Genomic DNA, 19403 nt, shown 5'->3' on the forward strand with positions numbered 1-19403 from the left:
CGAGACTGGCAGTTCACTTCTGCTGAGCCTTGACACCAAATGGAAGAGGAGGAAATGTAGAGGGTGGATTACCTGCATACTGGGGAAGGAAACGCCTAACAACTCTTTCTGAGGAGCTAGTTCTAATGAAGTTTGCAAATAGGTAAACTGGTAACGGGCCATGAACTATTGCTAAAGACGAACAGAAATTTCTGTGAATTTCAGTTTCAGTCTCTAGTTTGAGACCTGAACCACAATCTGTTTGGTCAATAGACAGCGGCTGAACCACTTGAACTACAGGTATGTGGCTGAACACCATGACAACAGAGCATGCAGGCCTCACTCGGTCCACGAGAAGTGGTGCTACGCTTTTGGCAGTAGCCTTCAGAAAAAGGTCACTAAAATCTCTCTTCTATCTCTAGAGTTTACCAAGGAATCTGCCGGTTACCATGATTTCCCAGACCTTTGGTGCTCCTGGCCCCAAAGCCAATGGTCAGGAAGCAGATGACTCCTCCACCTCTGAAGAATCAGCAGAAGACAATAAATTCTTCCTCCTTGATCAGTCTCGACTTAAGAGAAGAATGAACCTGAAGGGAATCCAGGTGTGTCCCAATCTGAGGCCAGAACTGTGTAGTTCAGATGGGTTGTGGAGGAGATACAGTCAGGCTTTGTTGGGGGGGAAGCAATCAGGTTTTGCGAGACAATTGCTGCCCCCTTTTCCTCCTCCCCTATGCTCTCCGTACTCGTGCCGCTCATTTATATTCTCACTATGGCTTCAATAAAATGGATCTTTGCCTCCTTAATAGTAGTGAAAAAAGTATGTCTTGAAAATTGGTTTAATGCCCTAAGCCCAGCACATGTGGAATGGCTGGTGGGAAATGCAGCACTGATGGAAAAGCTGGCATAGTATGGAAGGAACAATCGGAAGAAATAAACAAAATCTGGAGCAAAATTAGCTAGCTAATTCGGAATTACATGAAGCATGTCCTACTCAATCAAATATAAGCGGCAGCCTGACTGAGGCCCTTGACTTCCCTGACTACTGGGCTGACGGTGGCTGCCACTGCATTCATGAATTGTAAAAACCTACCATCTAAGATTGGTATAGAATGTATGAGCTGCTCTTTCTCTGTCCTCATCTGAATTCTCTCTGCCTTTCCTAACCTTTCTGAGCCCCGGCTGCCTTTATTGCCGGGAGCAGTAGAGGTCCATTTTTCCCTTTTATATGGCAAAGGGAGGCTTCTTGTATGAGCAGCCTGTTGAAACCAGTCACAAGAGACCCACTTCATCTTTTGTCATTGCCTCTCCAGAATATGGGAACTGCAGTGCATTTGGTGTTTAAATAACTCTTCTCCAGGCCCTGTTTGATGAAGGCACATAGGCTCTGCAGTGTGACAAAGGGGAAGGAAGGGAGGTCTCTGTTTTACAGTGAATGTGACACCTACCCTGAGTTTGGCTTGATTTCTGTCTTCTTTCTTTCAGCTACCACGAGCTAAATCCCCCATCAATACAAGCAAAGCATCAGATTTTCAAGGTCAGAGAGAGCACCAGTGTCCCAATTGTCTGTCTCAGTCTGTCTCATCTAGTCCATCTGCATCAGTTTGTTCTAACAAACATGCCAACAGGGCGAACTCAAAACTAAACCTGAGAGACTAAGGAACAGTCTTCTTTTGCACTAAATGATGTTAATCATCATTTCAAATTGACAAGATGCTGTCTGATCATTCTTTCCATCCATGGTCACTCTATAGACTCCTTTATCCTGTCCCATAGACAGTCTCAGCTTTCTAGCTACTTTTAACTTGCATCTTCTATCTGATTATAATTTAAAAAGGGACAAAATTAGATCTACTTTAAAGATCATCAAACCATTCTTCTGATTCTGAATATTGATGAAATCTTTGAGTAAGAAGGTCCCCTAATCTACTCGGTCATCTAAACAGTCCCCTTATCTGTTGGCAAGCTGGAGTGCATTTTTAACTCATTTTTAACTGCTGATATTAATTTTTACATATCCATCAGTTAGCTGTAATCTCACCAAATTACCATGTGCATCTTGGCTGTCTGAATTTTCCTAGTGCCCTGCATTTAACTAACAGACATTTAACAAAAAATAATGGTTTGAGCAGGGAGTATGTGCATTATTTGTTGTGTGCAGGCAGTATGCTCAGTGTTGTACAAAAGGTAGAGGAAGACATGGTCACTGCTCCATGGAGCCTACATGTTAAGCAGACAATCAGTAGAGTTCAGACACACAATATGTTAAATGAGCAGATGGATTAATCTCCACCCATAGAGCAGATGACCAGCTCCAGCTCATTTAAGTTTTTATACAAATAAGATATTTCTTTAATGTTCATGAACCTCATAGGAGAAATGTGTTTTAAAGAAGGGGTTGAATGAGGGGCAGGGTGGTCCCCAGAAGTGTGCACATTCCTGCTTTAGAGCATCTCCCAACAAGATAGGGAGGAAAGGGTGATAGAATCAGAAGTCAATGGAGAGCTTCCTCAATCTCCCATTTAGAAAAGAGAATGAAGGGACAGACAGAAGATAAGCTCGAATGGTTGGAAAATCCTACGTCTTGTTGGGAATGTGAGGAAGAGTTTTATACTGAAGCGGATCTAATATAAATATCTCTGGTGTACGTCTCCCTCTCTGCCTTTGTCTCTGTCATTTGTGAGCACAGCAGTCAGAGCACAGGATGAAGATGGGGCTGATGCCAGCAGCAGCCGCACAGACACCAGTTCCTCCAATCCTGTTTCCATCAATAACTCAGTCAGCGGCTGTGAAGTTGGCAAAATTGTAAGGAACCTTCGGGTGCCCCTTGTTTGTCTGTGACCTTCCCTGTAATGTGATTTAGAGCTCCCACCCCTAGAACTAGCTCTGCACTAGCAGCCCAGCTGCGATCAAACTCAGGGCCCTGTCACTAGTTCCCTAATCCTTTTTACCAGCATTTTATTAGAACCATGTTATTAACCTTTCCCAAAATCACATACCTGGCTTATGTTTATTTAAAGATATTTCAACAGGACTTTACAGGCTCTCGGTATCTCATCTCTCCATTTAACACTTTGTGTAGGAGGTGGAGGCTTTTCTTCAAAGGCTGCTTTGTAATTGATTTTAGTGGAACATTTGAAATTCTATTGGAGTTTCTCATGCCCTTCATGTCCATAACCCACAGTGGGTCAGAGAAGGGGCGCAGCTAGCAGCTGCTAATTTCTGCACACACTAACCAATCCGTTTCTGCAGTAGCCCCATAATCTCCCAAGGTAGACATGCCATTATACACAATGTGAGCACCGGCACAGCAGGTGTAGTTAGAATGATCTTGCAGAGTGTTAATAAAAGACCTGATGAAGAACAAAACACCTTGCCGGAGCACTGTAAGAAATGCTGCCCCCAGGAAATTAAAAACTATAGCCTAGACTAGCCAGTGGGGGACCCTCTGCCACTCATAATAAGCTCAGCTGCCTTTATAGGGATACTCTTGGGACTTTTAGTCAGATACACTGATGAATTACACTGTCTTGATTATAGTGCAGTTTAGAATAGTTTATGAACTGGTGCTATTAATTTATTTAGAATGAGCAGAAATGTATTTTTCTTTCTTTTTCTGTAGCCTCTGATACATGTATTCACAATGCAACATAGGTCCCACTTAACAAGGTTAAAGCTAAAACTCTGCAGTGAAGTGAATCAGCCACTTTGCATTGCTCATGTGCATTGTACTCTGTGACCATGGAATGAGTTTATCCTACTCCATATAAGACAGAGACTGTCAGTAAAGCACCAGACCAAAACACTTATGGCTTTTAAAATGAGAAATAAGAAAAGGAGTACTCTCTAAGGTGCCACAAGTACTCCTTTTCTTTTTGCGAATACAGACTAACACGGCTGCTACTCTGAAAATGAGAAATGGATATGACACTTAACATGGATTTTCTTTCTTTCTTTTTAAAATAAAAGCAAACCCTGAGAAATCGCAACCACAGTATCATGTCCACCACTCCAGAACCTCCAGGAAATGATTCAATTGTCCGACGGTGCAAAGAAGATGCTCCTCATTGCAGGTGAGTAGCTGTGTTGGTGAAAGATGGGTAAAAACATTGTTAAGGCTATAGAACTAACTGTGCCTCCTACCCCTTTCAGTCCTTCCCAAGACACTCCTCAGGTGACTGGCCTGGCTTCCCACACCTCATTCTGAGTGGAATCCTGTGGTCCAACCAGACTCAGACTGGATGCATGGCTCCCTACTATGTTAATGACACAGGCCCAGCTTGGTTTTGGCACTGGTACGAATTTCCCTTGAGGAGCCTGTGACAAGCATATGTTTGCAGTGATGCAGAAACAGCATCTTCAAAACAAAGCTTTCTTTATTCATTCTTCAAAGGTGCAAAGTACATAGAACCCAGGGTTAAAAAAATAAAAAGCCCCTACACGCATGGGTAGGGTGGCCACTCACACATTCCTGGAGTAGCGGACATTCTGGTACTTCTGAGAATGGCATGGGCCCTGCCCTCGCCGGCATAACCCTACCTCTCTTGTTGTGACCTCATGTGCATGGTTCGGGCCAGGTCATGCCGCATGGGGGTGCCGTTTTGAAGAGCATGCCACTCTGCCCCTGCCGGCGTGACTTCTCTCACACAGTGCATGCGACATTACATTGGCAAGGGCAGAGCAGTGCACTCTTCATTACGGCATCTCTCGTCCGATACTGGACAAAACTATGGGTGGTTTAGTCTCAGTACTCAGCAGGGGACAAAGATTTAGAAAAGCAGGGCTGTCTGGTTTAAAACCAGACGAATGGCCTGCCTATGCATGGCTATCATTACACCTCTGTAAATTCCCCTCAGCCCAGCTCTCTCCATCTCTGGCAGGGGGAAACAGACTGACCGTGCTGCAGTTTCTGCTGTGTTTGTCAGCCTGTTAGCTCTTCACTGACACACTGTGAACAGCCTCTCCTAGCTTCTGCAACCCCCCCACTCTTTTCTAAGGTCTTTGAGGGTAGGGTCCCCCTTGATTCCAGGCTTTAACCTTGGGAAGAGTAATCCATTCCATGGATTCAGTTAGGGGGTATTCCCCAACTAACTGTTATCTGTGTCATTGTTTTACCAGTCCTTCTTGGTTTCTTTAATTAAACTCCATAGGAAGTACCTCCATCATAACCAAACATACAGAAGCCTGAACCATATTCATAACAAATAATACAGATACTTCCCAGTTCACCATAATTGCTGATGTGTCATTTAAGTTCAGACTTCCTTTAAAAAAAAAAAAAAGCAGAAGTCCTGGGACCTGACCTTGATATGTGTTCATATGGGATTGTAGCACCCCAACGGCTGCTATTGTTGTCACACCAAATATTGGTCTTTTATTAGGAAATGCAAAACACTGGTGTTCCGGACACACAGTGGAAATTTTTTTAAACTTTATTTTTATATAAACATATAATGAAACAAAACATATATAAATGCACGCACAACATGGAAATACCATATAAATAACACAATTCAGTGTTCATTATTTGTAAAACCTGGAAGAAACAAACAAACCAACAAACACAAACCTGAACCCATAGAGGTCATGCAGGGTATCAATTTTTAAAGTGACTATCTAAATAAATAAGTGAGAACATAACCTATGAGTATCGGGGACTAATATATACTGAACTGCTAATGTATGCAATAGTTTCATGTGTGACCAAATTTTTTCCAAGCATTTCTATTAAACAGAGTCATTTTTTCCATTAATGCAGTAGCAGAGAGCTTACTAAGCCAGTCTGTGTTTGAGGGAGGAATTGCAGATTTCCACTTTCTCAGAATAACTCTTTTGGCTACAAAAACAGTGACTGCAATCCATTTATTCATGTTAACTGGTAATCCCAACTCATCCAGCACTCCTAACATCAGTGGAAATTTTAAAAAGCGAAAAATACAGAAGTTAAGGTTCTTATTAAAATGTTAACTTTGGTACATTGCATATATGTAGCATTTTTATTTCTATTTTTCTTCTTAAAATCTAGGGTATTACATTTTTGGTTGTTTCATTACATGTTTACTGTAAAATGTACAACATGTTGCCATAGGTACTTAATTTTTCACATTTCCTGACTCTCTTTGGTTTAACTGTGCCCTCTATAAATTGTGCTGTTGTGGGGGCAAGAGGGTTGCATGTGATAGCTATTTTTATAAAGGCAAAGGAGAGAGAATAGGCAAATGCCAGTGCTTTGGTAACATTAACACATAAATGGTCCCAAAGAGGTTCTGAAGTTCACACCTCATTGAGGTTAATGGGGTGGAAGAGGAAGCAGAGTTCACATCCCTTTGAGACAGTTTTCAGCATGGTTGAGCTGAGAGGAGAGAGCAGCCCATCTGCGTACAAGGTGTTGGCTGTGTGTCAGCATGTGAAAAAGATAGACATTTAGGCCACTGAGTTGGGCTGCCCCCCGTTTTTGAATGCCCAGGCTGAGGCAGCTTGGGTCTAGTTTTCAGAGGAGCAAGCCCTTGTGCATTTGAAGTCACTAGGAGCAGAGGGTTCAGAGCCTGTTTAAAATCAGAACCAACGTATCTCAACCTGGGCACTCACAATCAGTGGCCATTTTTGAAAATTTGTCTTAGTTTTTTCAAACGAAAACTTAACATTTGCAGCATGCAGTAAAAACTATAATGCCATCTTAAAATCATAGTATCTGCCATGTTCGCAAACCTTTGGACCCATGACTGTCTCTAGTTCCAGATGTTACGGCACTGGGGTGGTTTTTTGTTTGTTTGTTTGTTTGTTTGTGGAGCTGTGTGTGTTTGTGAGAGAGAGAGAGAGACTCACATTTCCTTCATGCAAGCTGTCCCAGCAGCACATCCTGTTTCTGTCTGACAAGACAGATGTGCATAGTGTCCAGCAGAGTTAGAGTCTACATATTTAGCCAATTGGATCACTCAGTTGTCTGGACCTATAATAACTGGGCCTACAAATTTACCTTAATTGTGAGTTCAGTGGTGAAAAGTGAATGAAAGTTCGTAAAATGTCACAATAACCTATAATAACAAATGTTGGAGAGAAAAGATGCAATAGGAAAACAGACTGAATTAGTCTAAACAAAAGGTGCTACTAATATAATTCAAGGACTCTTAAGATCATGCCTGGTAAACAAGAGAAGTGTGGGACCGGAATTTAATGAACCAAAGTTGATGTGTTGGAAATTAGGCCTAACTGGTGGACAGAATAATGAGGGGATGGGCTATTCCACCCATCATTCCCTTTTGGGGTCCTTAAGAGACTTTGGGGGTAGCAGGGTAAGCTGGCTACCATAAAACTAGCTGATTAAAAGACAGGAGATAGGGAAGGAGCAAGCCTCATCATCATGGCTACCTCCCCCACCATCTCCTGGGACCCCTGATCTTTGTCATCCGATCCTGAAAGGTGTCCTAACTGGGCCAAAAGAGAGGGACCAGATGACATCACCATCTACACTGACTCCAGCTAATGCCAAATACAAGCTGGGTGTGAGACTTTGTCATCTCCTGTGTGTCCTTTTCCTTCCCCACCTTGTTTCACCTTCCTATCCTCTCCTTTTCCTTCTGTCTAATAAGGAAAGCCTATTACCAAAAAGGCAACTAATGCAATGCCCTAAATAGCCCAGTGCGGGTACCAGTTTGTCAGGTCTCAGAGTGACTGATACGACCAGGTGCTGGGCCTGTGTTTTTTCCAGCAGTAAGGCTGCAAGTCAGAGTCAACACCAGAAATGGAAATTGCATTGTTTTTAATCTTGGCTGATCTTCTTCATGATGAGCAGCATCTTACTCCTTTCTCAAGAAGTCCCTATGAAGTCACCTATTGTGTAGGAAGGTGCTGTTCAGTAACTATAAGGGAATCACAATCTGGCCCCTTATTTTTATTTTTAGTAAAGATGTCAGCAAGACCCGAAGTGGCTAGTATTTTGTCATGGTGCCTGATCCAACTTCCATTGAAGTGGTGTATCTTACCGATTTCAAAGGGATTTGGATTGGGACGATGGTTGTGGAGTGGGAGGTTCTGCACATAGCCAGGTACACCTAGACATTCCTCTGATTTCACCAGACATTCCATTGTCAAAGGTCCCTCAGAAAGACCCGTGCAGCTGTTATAATACTGCAAGTACACTTCAAAGGTATAACTAAAATAAATCATTTTTATTGCTCTACTTGAAGCCCTTCCCTTACATTTTGGACCCAGTGTGGAATAAAGCACATAGCGGTCTAAAGCAGGTACTATGCATGCACTGTATCAAAGTGTTCAAAAGAAGAACTGAAATAGTAAGTGCAGATCAACCAGTTCAGGCCACCAGAGACCACAGTTTCCTTCCATCTGTCAGAACCTTCACTTCACTACCTCTCTGTTAACACTTCTTCCTTCTGAACTTCCTGCTGCTTCCCGCGCCTCTCTCTCCTCCACGGGCCTCTCTAGATAATGTTTCCTATGCAGCCTTCCTGCTTCTTCCCCGTGCCACATGTGTCTGTAAAGCTTAGTCTGTTGGTGCTGTCCTGCTGTTTCACCTGCCACCTTCAACACCTTCTTCCATCACAGAGCTTCCTCAGTCAGAGCCTACCGATACCGGCTGAATTTTGAAAAGTGAGTCTCTCTCTCTCTCTTTGTTTTTTAATTCCAGTCTGGCTGAAGAGGACAATGACAGCTTTGCCTATGATACTTTGGAACTAGATGGTAAGTGAGGGGAGGATACCAGTTTGTAACCTTAGCTCTGAGCCATGATCATCGTTCCTTAACTCACCAGATGCAGATACTATCCACCAGCCCCTATGATCACATAAAGGTATAACACCTCCTGGATGTGGTCTTCTGTCCCATCTAATGGCACTTAGAAAGAGATTAATGAGTCTGCTACAGCCTTAGCTAACAGCTATGTGACTTTCAGCTCACGTAGTAGAGCTAAATGTGGAATTTAGCTCCCGAGGTTTGCTCCCAGGGTCTGTCAGTGTTACATATGGTTGGAGGAAGGCGGATACATGATATGCACTGGCTTTCCATTATCACAGGCAGAACTGGGATAGGAGAGGGATGCCTGATGTTCACTGACCTCCATTAAGACAGGTAGAACCTCAGCAGGGATATAAAGGACTCCCACCCTCACATCTTTTGGAAAATGTAACAATTAAGACCAACTCAATTCACACAAGACTCTCTTTTTTTCATATGGAATATGGAATAGACCCCAATATGCAGGGATTGTAATGACCAGAAGTGACATTCAGTGCTGAAAAGGAAACAAATGACAATTGAACCTTGTATTTTAGAAAATGGTGTTGGAGCACTGGCTGTAGAGGGAGCTGCAGCTTGTTTCGTCCAAACCTCTTTTAGCGGGAGTCACAATGAGAAGTGATATAGGGGCAATGGCTGTGAAGCAGTTCTCTGAGCCCAGCCTTTCCCAGCAGGAGTTGCTATAGGGAATGGTGAATGGATTCTGGCTGTTGGAGGAAGAGGTAGTGTGGACTAAGCAAGGGACTGGGAACCAGGAATTCCTGAGTTCTCATGCTGGCTCTGGTCCAGAACGGATGTGTGATCTTTGGGCATGTCCCTGAACCACTCTGTATTTCAGTCTATCCATGCACAGAGTGGGGATAATGATGCTTTTCTTCTTGGGCTGTTGGGACCATTAGTTAACGTTTATAAAGAATTTCTCAAAGGGATTGTTACATTCCATCATTCTTTCACTGTTCCAGTGGCCCTGGAGCATTTATGGAAAACCATTTCTGTGGGGCTGCTAATTTACAAGGTGCCTTACAGATATCAATGCATCCTCTGTCCTAACAGTCTAAATAAGATGGGACACAAAAGCACAAGAAAAAGCCCAGGTTTGCACTTCAGAAGAGGAAAGGCAAGATGGTGATTAGTGATAAGAAGGAGGGGGGAGCGATTGCTTGAAGAAGTGGTCTTAGGGAGGGATTTGATTTGGAGGAGAGAGAAGGCATTTGGCTGGTAAGGACTAGGTGACTGTTCCAGGCTTAATAGACAGCATGACAGAAATATGAAGCTGAGAGTGACCAGATAGACTTTGGATGAGGGGGATTCTCATTCCTGCCTCCAGGGCTGGTGGATCCCATTCCCTGCTGTGAATCAAAAGAATGTGTCTCTCCCCAATCCTTGCCCTGGGATCAGCTACGCCTGCACCTTTCCCCAGTCTCTGTTTCCTCACGGCATTGGGAATTCCTTCTGATTTTTGTGTCCTTTTTCAGATGACAGTCATGACAGATACTCTCATGGAGCTCCCTCAGTGCACTCCTCCTCTTCCTCTCACCAGTCTGAAGGCATGGAAGCCTATGACCTTGAGCACGTCAGCTCCATTTTTAGGAAGTTCTCTCTGGAAAGGTATTTTGGGGATGCTGGTTTATCTGCCCTAGGCTGATCTGGGGACATAAAGGCTACCCAGGGTAGGGTTGCCATCTTTAAATGCAAGATATTAGATGAATACCAGAGGCTGGGATATCATATGGCATGGTGATATCACAATGTTGCATGGGCAGTTCGCTTCCTCATGTCCTCATGTCACAGTGCAGCAACACAACACGTTATGTGAGGACCGTTTATCCTGCAAACTGAGGCTGTGATTGACTGTCATGATTATCTCAGAAAAATCAGGGGAGGCAAGTGATCTGAAGAAAGTAGCTTCAACCTAGTGACCTTGTTGTCTCCCTGCTGCTGGTTACTAGACACTGTGCCATTATATATCTGAAGCTGTTCAGTTTTGTTTTGGCATTTAGGAGGTGCCCAGATGCAGCTCTCTAGTACAACTTATGTAGTAGTGTAGCAGAGAGGACAGATTTCTCGGGGATATTAGATCCTAGTGCTTGATAAATGTAGAAAGCTCATTTGCATGCCCCGTTCCCTCCCCACATTTATCCTGAGTGGAGAATTTCTCTGCTGGTCCCAGACCAGTTGAGAGAAGCTGAGAACTGCATTGTCTAAGCTGTTTGTTTTTTTCATGAACACAGACCTTTCCGTCCTTCTGTGACATCTGTTGGTCGCATTAAGAACTCTTGCCACACTATCCAGCGCATCACACTGAATGGAGACAGCCTCAACTCAGAAATCACTCTGCTGGGGGGGAATGACAAAGGAACCTTCATCAGCTCTGTCAAGCTGGGATCCCTAGCAGAGAAAGCAGGCCTCCGGGAGGGACATCAGCTGCTTCTGGTGAGCATTAAACAAACAACGAACAGTGTGTGCTCATTGCACTAATCCCCTTTGTTTCTTTTTTCTTCTTTTAATTCTCTAGTAATGACAAAACTTGAGTGTCTCTGCAGCCGATATTCCTACATCTTTAGATCCAATCAGGAATCCTGCTGAGCAAGTCTGGAAGTGGGTGTATTTGTGGGCTTCCCAGACACCTGCACAATTACAGCTTACAATGACTCCAGCTGGAAGAAGCTGGGACAGGAGTGACTGTCCCCTCCTTTTACACCCTTTGTTATAGTGATACCCCTTGGAAAAGACTAGCACGGGAGTGGCCGTGAGCTTTCCCTGTCACCTCTGTCTCGTGTTTGCTTGTTTGTTTTCTCTTGTTCAGTCTGTAGAGGCTGGTAGGAGGCAGCATGCTGTGAGAGAAACAGAGCCCTGATTGGGCAGCCAAACAGTCAGCCAGCGGCACAGGTGCAGCAAACAGAGCTGTAAACAGGGGAGTTTGAGTGGGAGTGTGTAAGGGGAGTATGGGGGTAGGGATGGGTGGTCTTCTGATTTTGATCTGGTGTTTCTTTGGGTCTTTGGGTCTTTGTTTTTTCTTTCACAGGAATTTAGGCAGGAAAGCTATGGCAGGTACAGAGGCAGCAGTGGTAGTGACCCAAGCAATGGAAGAGACAATGAAGATGACCGGACGTGGAAGCTGTGGGATGTACATGATCTTACAGCGGGTACCTGAAAAAAGCTTTGTTTGTATGAAGTTCCACTTGATAGAGCTGATGGAAGAGAAGATCTGAGGCATGGAGATGCAGGTGGAAATTATGGTTGAGTTTCGAGGGGGATTCGAGAAGATGATGGAGCAAAGGCAAGAGGAGGCTGCAGGGGAAAGTCAAGACTTGCAGATGCAAGCTAGACTGAAAGGACTCAGAGCAGAGTCTGGTGGGTGAGGAGAGTGGTCAGTGGAAGCATGTGACTACAAGAACCAGGCTGAGGAAAAGACCAGCTGGTGAAGGAGAAATAGAGCTCAGGAACAGGTGTGCCAAGTTGGAAAATGAAGAAGGGGCACAGCAGGCTGTAACTGAAGGAGGGAGGGCAAGGAAGAAGAGAAGAGTTGCTAGTCCTACAAGAAGAGAGGAAGAGTCAATGGAGATAGCCGGAGTTCAGAGCCTCAGGAGGATGCAGGATGACTTGCAGAAGGTTGTAAGGGAGAATAGAAGACAAGAGGACTCGCAGCCAGAAAGAACAGGAGGAAGGCCGGAAAATCATACCATCACCAGGAAAGTGCAGGTCTACATGACTGGGGACTCCCTACTAAGAAGAACAGACAGGCTTGTCACTACGGCTGAACCAGAGAACAGAAGGGTGTGCTGTCTGCCAGAAGCTAAGATATGGGATGTGGACCTGAGGCCGAAGAGGATCCTAATGGAAGCAGGAAAGAATCCACTGATTATCCTTCATGTTGGAACAAATGACACAGCTAGATTCTCACTGGAACATATAAGGAAATGGAGGCTCGTTTGATGTGCAGAGGGATTCTTCCCGTCCCTAGAGGAGGAGAACGAAGGCGAGACAAAGTTATGATGATCAACAGATGGCTCAGGCAGTGGTGCTATAAGGACTTTGGGATGTTTGACCATTGGGAGGCATTCATGGACAGAAGACAAGTTCTCATGGGTTGGACTCCATCTGAGTAGGAAGAGAAATAGATTTCTGGGATGGAGGTTGTCACAACTCATTAAAAGAGCTTTAAATTAGGAACTCAGGGGGAGATGGTTGGCAGATGCTCATGTAATCTCCATATCTGCTTTTAACAATAAGAGGAAGGAAAATCAAGGAAGAATGGACACAGCAATGTAGAAAGGAATAGCTAATATTTTTTTAAAAAGCGGGGGGAAGTAATCCAGGAAACTACAGGCCTGTTAGTTTGACCTCAATTGTATGCAAGGTCGTGGAACAAATTTTGAAAGAGAAAGTAGTTAAGGATATAGAGATGAATGGTAATCAGGATAAAATACAACATGGTTTTACAAAAGATAGATCTTACCAGACCAACCTGATCTCCTTCTTCGAGAAGATAACTGATTTTTTTAGACAAAAGAAATGCAGTAGATCTAATCTATCTGGATTTCAATAAAGCATTTGATACAGTTCCACATGGAAAATTATTAGGTAAATTGGAGAAGACGGGGATTAATATGAGAGTTGAAAGATGGATAAGGAACTGGTTAAAGGGGAGACTACAACATGTCATACTGCCAGGCTGGATCGAGGTTACTAGTGGAGTTCCTTTGGGATCGGTCTTGGGACCAATCTTACTTAACAGTTTTATTACTGATCTTGACACAAGTGAGAGTGTGCTAATACAATTTGCAGATGATACCAATTTGGGAGGTATAGCCAATACAGAGGAAGACCGGAATATCATACAAGGAGATCTGGATGACCTCATAAACTGGGATAATAGAAATGGGATGCAATTTAATAGTGCAAGATCATGTTTAGGGACAAACAACAAGAATTTTTGCTGTAAGTTGGGGACTTTTCAGTTGGAAGGACAGAGGAGGAGAAAGATCTGGGTGTACTGGTTGATCACAGGATGACTATGAGCTGTCAATGTGATGCGGCCATGAAAAATGCTGTCCTAGGATGCATCAGGTGAGGCACTTCCAGTAGAGACAGAGAAGTGTTAGTACCATTGCACAAGGCACTGGTGAGAGCTCATCTGGAATACTGTGTGCAATTCTGGATGTGATGGGATCCCCAGAGTGCAGCCTGAACTGTGCCCTCTGAACTCTCTCCAGCCTGGGTTGTCTCTCAGAATGCCTTGCTAGTGACCTGCAGCAAATCCCTCCAGGGGCTGTTATCACTCAGCACAACCGCATGTGGAGACCCAACACCCAGCTAGATTGCATGAATGCTTCCAGAGCCACTCATGAATCACATGGAGAAAGGCACCAGAGCCAAATCCCCCCAGCTCCCAGCACTGTACCTCAGGAATATACCGTCTTGTGCTGCTCAAGATGAGCAGTGCAAATTCATTAATTGGTTCACCTCTTCATCAATGGAAAGTGGATATACACCAGCCTTTGTATAAAACCTGAGCACATTTACCACACACTTCAGGCAAACCCACTGGTAAAGATAAACAATTGGATTGACTACAAAAGATAGATTTTAAGTGACTAAGTGATAGGCAAAAAGTCAGAGTTAGTTACCAAAAGAAACAAAATATAAGCACACAGTCTAAACTCTCAACCCTATTAGACTGGGCACCAACTAGACTACGCAGTTTTTCTCACCCCACTGGATATTGCAGTTCTTAATATACAGATTTGTCCCTTAAATCTGGACCAGTCTACTCTGTTGGAGTCTTCAGTCTTCTTCCGAATGTCTTGGTTGCTTTCAGCATAGGTGGGGGCAGAAGAAAGGCGAAGCATGGGCCTGCTCTGTTCTGTTTTATACCCTCAGTCCCATGTGCTTGGGCAACACACAAATTCAGGCATGTCTGGTGGGCATTACTGAGTCTCTAGGCAAGGTTGAGCAATTCCCCTGGTGTGGCCTCGTGCAGGTGAGTCATTGAATTGTAGCTCCCTTGCTGTACAATGGCTGCTGATGGTTGTATGACACCCCTCCCAGGCACTGGTTACTTTCCTGGCTGTTGCATCTGGGGAGCTAATATCTGGCTGATTCTCCAATTTACAGCATGTTTTAGTGACAACCATACAACACAATTCTCATAACTTCATATGCATTAATGATATACATATATGGATAGAGAAATAACTTTCACCAGATCATAACCTTTCCCCTGATACCTTACAAGGCATGCTTTATATGTAAGATCATGATGATATAAAAATGAGGAATATGGGGATTACAGGACGCTCCCCCAAGGTATAGAATGTCACACTGGATATCCCATGTTTAAGAAAGATGAATTCAAACTGGAACAGATGCAGAGAAGGGCTTACTAGGAGGATCCAAGGAATGGAAAATCTACCTTATGAGAAGAGACTCAAAGAGCTTGGCTTGTTTAGCCAAACCAAACAAAGGCTGATTGTTCTCTATGAATACATCAGAGGGATAAATACCAGGGAAGGAGAGGAGTTATTTAAGTTAAATGCCAGTGTGGACACAAGAACAAATGGATATAAACTGGCCATCAAAAAGTTTAGGCTTGAAATTAGGTAAAAGTTTCTAACCATCAGAGGCGTAAAGTTGTGGAACAGTCTTCCAAGGGAAGCAATGGAGGTAAAAAACCTAACTGGCTTCAAGACTGAGCTTGATAAATTTATGGAGGGAATGGTATGATGGGACTGCCTACAATGACATGTGGCCCATCTGCAACTGCCAATAGCAAAAATCCCCAATGGCTGGAGATGGGATACTAGATGGGGAGGGCTCTGAGTTACTACAGAGAATTCTTTCCCAGGTATCTGCCTGGTGGGTCTTGCTCACAAGCTCAGGGTCTAAGTGATCACTATATTTGGGGTCAGGAAGGAATTTCCCCCCGGGTCAGATTGGCAGAGATCCGGGGGGGGGGGGTGGAGGGGAGCGGGGTTTGCCACCTTCTGCAGCATGGAGCACAGGTCACTTGCAGGTTTCAGCTAGTGTAAATGATGAATTCTCTGTAACTTGAAGTCTTTAAACCATGATTTGAGGACTTCAGTAACTCAGCCAGAGGCTAGGGGTCTGTTTCAGGAGTGGGTGGGTGAGGTTCTGCAGCCTGCAATGTGAATCATAGAATCATAGAATATCAGGGTTGGAAGGGACCCCAGAAGGTCATCTAGTCCAACCCCCTGCTCGAAGCAGGACCAATTCCCAGTTAAATCATCCCAGCCAGGGCTTTGTCAAGCCTGACCTTGAAAACCTCTAAGAAAGGAGATTCTACCACCTCCCTAGGTAACGCATTCCAGTGTTTCACCACCCTCATAGTGAAAAAGTTTTTCCTAATATCCAATCTAAACCTCCCCCCCTGCAACTTGAGACCATTACGCCTCGTTCTGTCATCTGCTACCATTGAGAACAGTCTAGAGCCATCCTCTTTGGAACCCCCTTTCAGGTAGTTGAAAGCAGCTATCAAATCCCCCCTCATTCTTCTCTTCTGCAGGCTAAACAATCCCAGCTCCCTCAGCCTCTCCTCATAAGTCATGTGTTCTAGACCCCTAATCATTTTTGTTGCCCTTCGCTGGACTCTCTCCAATTTATCCACATCCTTCTTGTAGTGTGGGGCCCAAAACTGGACACAGTACTCCAGATGAGGCCTCACCAATGTCGAATAGAGGGGAACGATCACGTCCCTCGATCTGCTCGCTATGCCCCTGCTTATACATCCCAAAATGCCATTGGCCTTCTTGGCAACAAGGGCACACTGCTGACTCATATCCAGCTTCTCATCCACTGTCACCCCTAGGTCCTTTTCCGTAGAACTGCTGCCTAGCCATTCGGCCCCTAGTCTGTAGCTGTGCATTGGGTTCTTCCGTCCTAAGTGCAGGACCCTGCACTTATCCTTATTGAATCTCATCAGATTTCTTTTGGCCCAATCCTCCAATTTGTCTAGGTCCTTCTGTATCCTATCCCTCCCCTCCAGCGTATCTACCACTCCATGTGCAGGAGGATGATCCTGATGGTCCCTTCTGACCTTAATGTCTACAAGTCTATGAGCTGTTATCCTTTAAACTGTTATACCCAGTAGCCACTTCTGCCTGGAGAAGCTGTCATTGTGGTAGCTCTGTGTTTTGTCCAGCCCCATGGCTTGTGCACCGTTCCCTACTATAACTCCTGCAGCAACTGGACATACTATGAGCTTCCCCCCACCACCAGGATTCCTATACCCTTCCCTATTGCCGCTCTTGATAGGAGAAGCTGGGAAAGGAATAGCTGCCAGCTTAACCTAAAGCCATCATCCCTATACCATTCCCAGTAGTGACTCCTACTGGAGAAACATGGATTATCATGGAGTTACAGTTCCATCAACTTCTAGAATTTCTAGAGGAGAGAAAAGAAGCTACAGACAAATAATTTAAATGTAATTTCATTGCTAGCAAAAATAGGCAGGTTGTTTAATCTAGAAAGGAACTATAGAATGTAATGGGTGACATAGTTGGCTCACACACTGAGCTCACAGCTAAGAGTCTCTCTTTCATCTAGCTGGAAGGCTGCATCAAAGGGGAAAATCAGAGCGTTCCCTTGGATACCTGCACAAAGGAAGAAGCTCACTGGACAATTCAGAGGTGCAGTGGATCAGTAACACTCCAGTATAAACCAAACCATGAAGGTAAGACCTGAAGTTTGGCTCATCACAGATTGCCAGAATTCTAGTTAAGGCAAGTCCACTGCTAAATCAGAATCCACTGAGCCAAACTTTGCTTTTAGTTGTACTGGTGTAAACCTGAGGTAAAATCCATTGGTTTCTATAGAATTACTCCAGATTTACACCAATGTAACTGAAAGCAGAAATAGCCCATACATCTGGCATTCCAAGAGTCTGCAGAGCTTAGTGGGTGGGTCATTGGAAACAATAATCACAATGTGCCAGATGATTTTTGTATACTATTTTCTGTGATGTAACATGGTGTGCTAAGTTTTCTTTTACACCTCTAAAGTCTGATTTAACAGTTACACTTTGGAGATTACCTTGTTTATTACTGTTGCAGTTTTATCTTATCTTTAACAGCTGAAGTGCAGGCATGGTGAATGGAGTTTGGTTTTAATGATCATGGCTTGTAGGAATAATTTGGTATTTTGGATTAAAAATTACATTCCAAAACCCATTTTTTACTTGTGTAGCTATGTTGGCCCCTTCTTTATCCTGGGCAGGGGAATTCAGTTGTACAGATCATGCTGGAAGTGATTGCTTTGATTTTCTTTTGATGTTTAAGTAGAAAAGAATATCACACTTTTTTGAGCACCACTTGGCTGCTGATAAAGCATGTTACAGATTGTGGGAGTGCCAGGTACAGCTGCTAATAAAGTTAATAGCTTGCCATTAGACCGCCTGGTAGAATTCATGCTATATTTGCAGGATGCAGCTTAAGCTTTTCAGCCTGTGACTTTGTTGGGAAGTTCACTGTTTTATGGATGATTTGTATCTAACCTATCAGAAATGTATCCTTACAACAGGATTCTCTTATGGACTGGGGTACCTGCAGCGTGAGCTGCTCCCAGACCATTCCAGCTATCACTCTAGAAGTATGAGTTTCCTCTCGGAAGTGCCCTATCAATTTAAACTAGGATTTCAGTGTGGTGAACTTCTACCACAACGGTGCCTACTCATTGAAAGCTAGGAATACAGCAGCATTTGGCCACAGATTGACCATGCTTGGCTCCTTCCTTTGTTGCTACAGGTTACAGGAAACTGCTGACGGAACTGGAAGAAGGATTGATCACATCAGGGGACTCATTTCACATCCGCCTGAATCTGAACATCTCTAGCCAGCTGGACTGCTGCTCCCTGTCAGTGAAGTGTGACGAGATTGTGCATATTCTTGACACCATGTACCAGGGGAAGTGTGAGTGGCTGTGTGCCAGAGTTGACCCTTTCACTGACAGGAATCTGGAAATGGGGACCATCCCCAGCTACAGCAGGTGAGCATAATGCAGGCTGAAATAGGAGAGTGACCATGACCATGAGCATCAACTGTATGAGCACTGTTGTGTAAATCAGTACCTGCTATAATGGGGGGAGTTGCAACTCTCAGAGTTGGTGGTCAGGACGGGTGTTTGGTTGAAAGGTGAGCATAAGGGTTTCCAGATTTTATTAAGAGACTGTGAGTTTCTCAGAGAGCAGGATAGGAAGATGTACAACGGAGACCCCCTTTTCCTCAGCTCCGTACCACAGTCCTGCTGACTATTTTGTTCCATGTCTTTACTGTGTGATTCAGCCATTCCTCATTGCTGTTCTCTTTAGTCTTTTCCCAAACACTGACCATTGCATCCACTCTTCCTCTGGATGGTCTCAAATGCATCTTCTTGATCCACATGTTCACTGTTTCTTGCAGAGCCCAGCAACTCTTTCTGGTGAAGCTACAGCGGTTGATGCACAGAGGCAGCAGGGATGAGACGGAAAGTTCATCCAACACTCTTCGAGCACTCCGGGTAGGGCTCCACAGCCAGGGTTTTCCACACCAATTGTTCCAGCATTCTTTATTGATCACTACTTCATGTTTACATTACATTCCTGTTTTGAATCACTCTCTGTAAGCTTCCTTTGGTCCCCCCTGTGGGTAACTGTCTTGTGTCTCCATTCCTTTTACCCACAG

At 44.2% G+C, this 19403-nt stretch overlaps 1 protein-coding gene across 3 annotated transcripts in view; it reads left to right on the forward strand.

The window, feature by feature from the left end:
• CARD11 (caspase recruitment domain family member 11) overlaps positions 1 to 19403 on the forward strand; it is a 72697-nt gene that overhangs the window by 39769 nt on the left and 13525 nt on the right. For all 3 annotated transcript variants that reach the window (XM_075132672.1, XM_048867577.2, XM_075132673.1), the window contains exons 9-18: positions 402 to 581; positions 1462 to 1513; positions 2666 to 2781; positions 3946 to 4049; positions 8621 to 8673; positions 10203 to 10335; positions 10959 to 11160; positions 17293 to 17419; positions 18489 to 18729; positions 19143 to 19239. In XM_075132672.1, the coding sequence (XP_074988773.1) occupies positions 402 to 581; positions 1462 to 1513; positions 2666 to 2781; positions 3946 to 4049; positions 8621 to 8673; positions 10203 to 10335; positions 10959 to 11160; positions 17293 to 17419; positions 18489 to 18729; positions 19143 to 19239 (1305 nt within the window). The remainder of the gene's footprint in view (positions 1 to 401; positions 582 to 1461; positions 1514 to 2665; positions 2782 to 3945; positions 4050 to 8620; positions 8674 to 10202; positions 10336 to 10958; positions 11161 to 17292; positions 17420 to 18488; positions 18730 to 19142; positions 19240 to 19403) is intronic.

The sequence above is a fragment of the Caretta caretta genome, chromosome 10 (genome assembly GCF_965140235.1).
Source record: "Caretta caretta isolate rCarCar2 chromosome 10, rCarCar1.hap1, whole genome shotgun sequence".
NCBI lineage: Eukaryota > Metazoa > Chordata > Testudines > Cheloniidae > Caretta > Caretta caretta.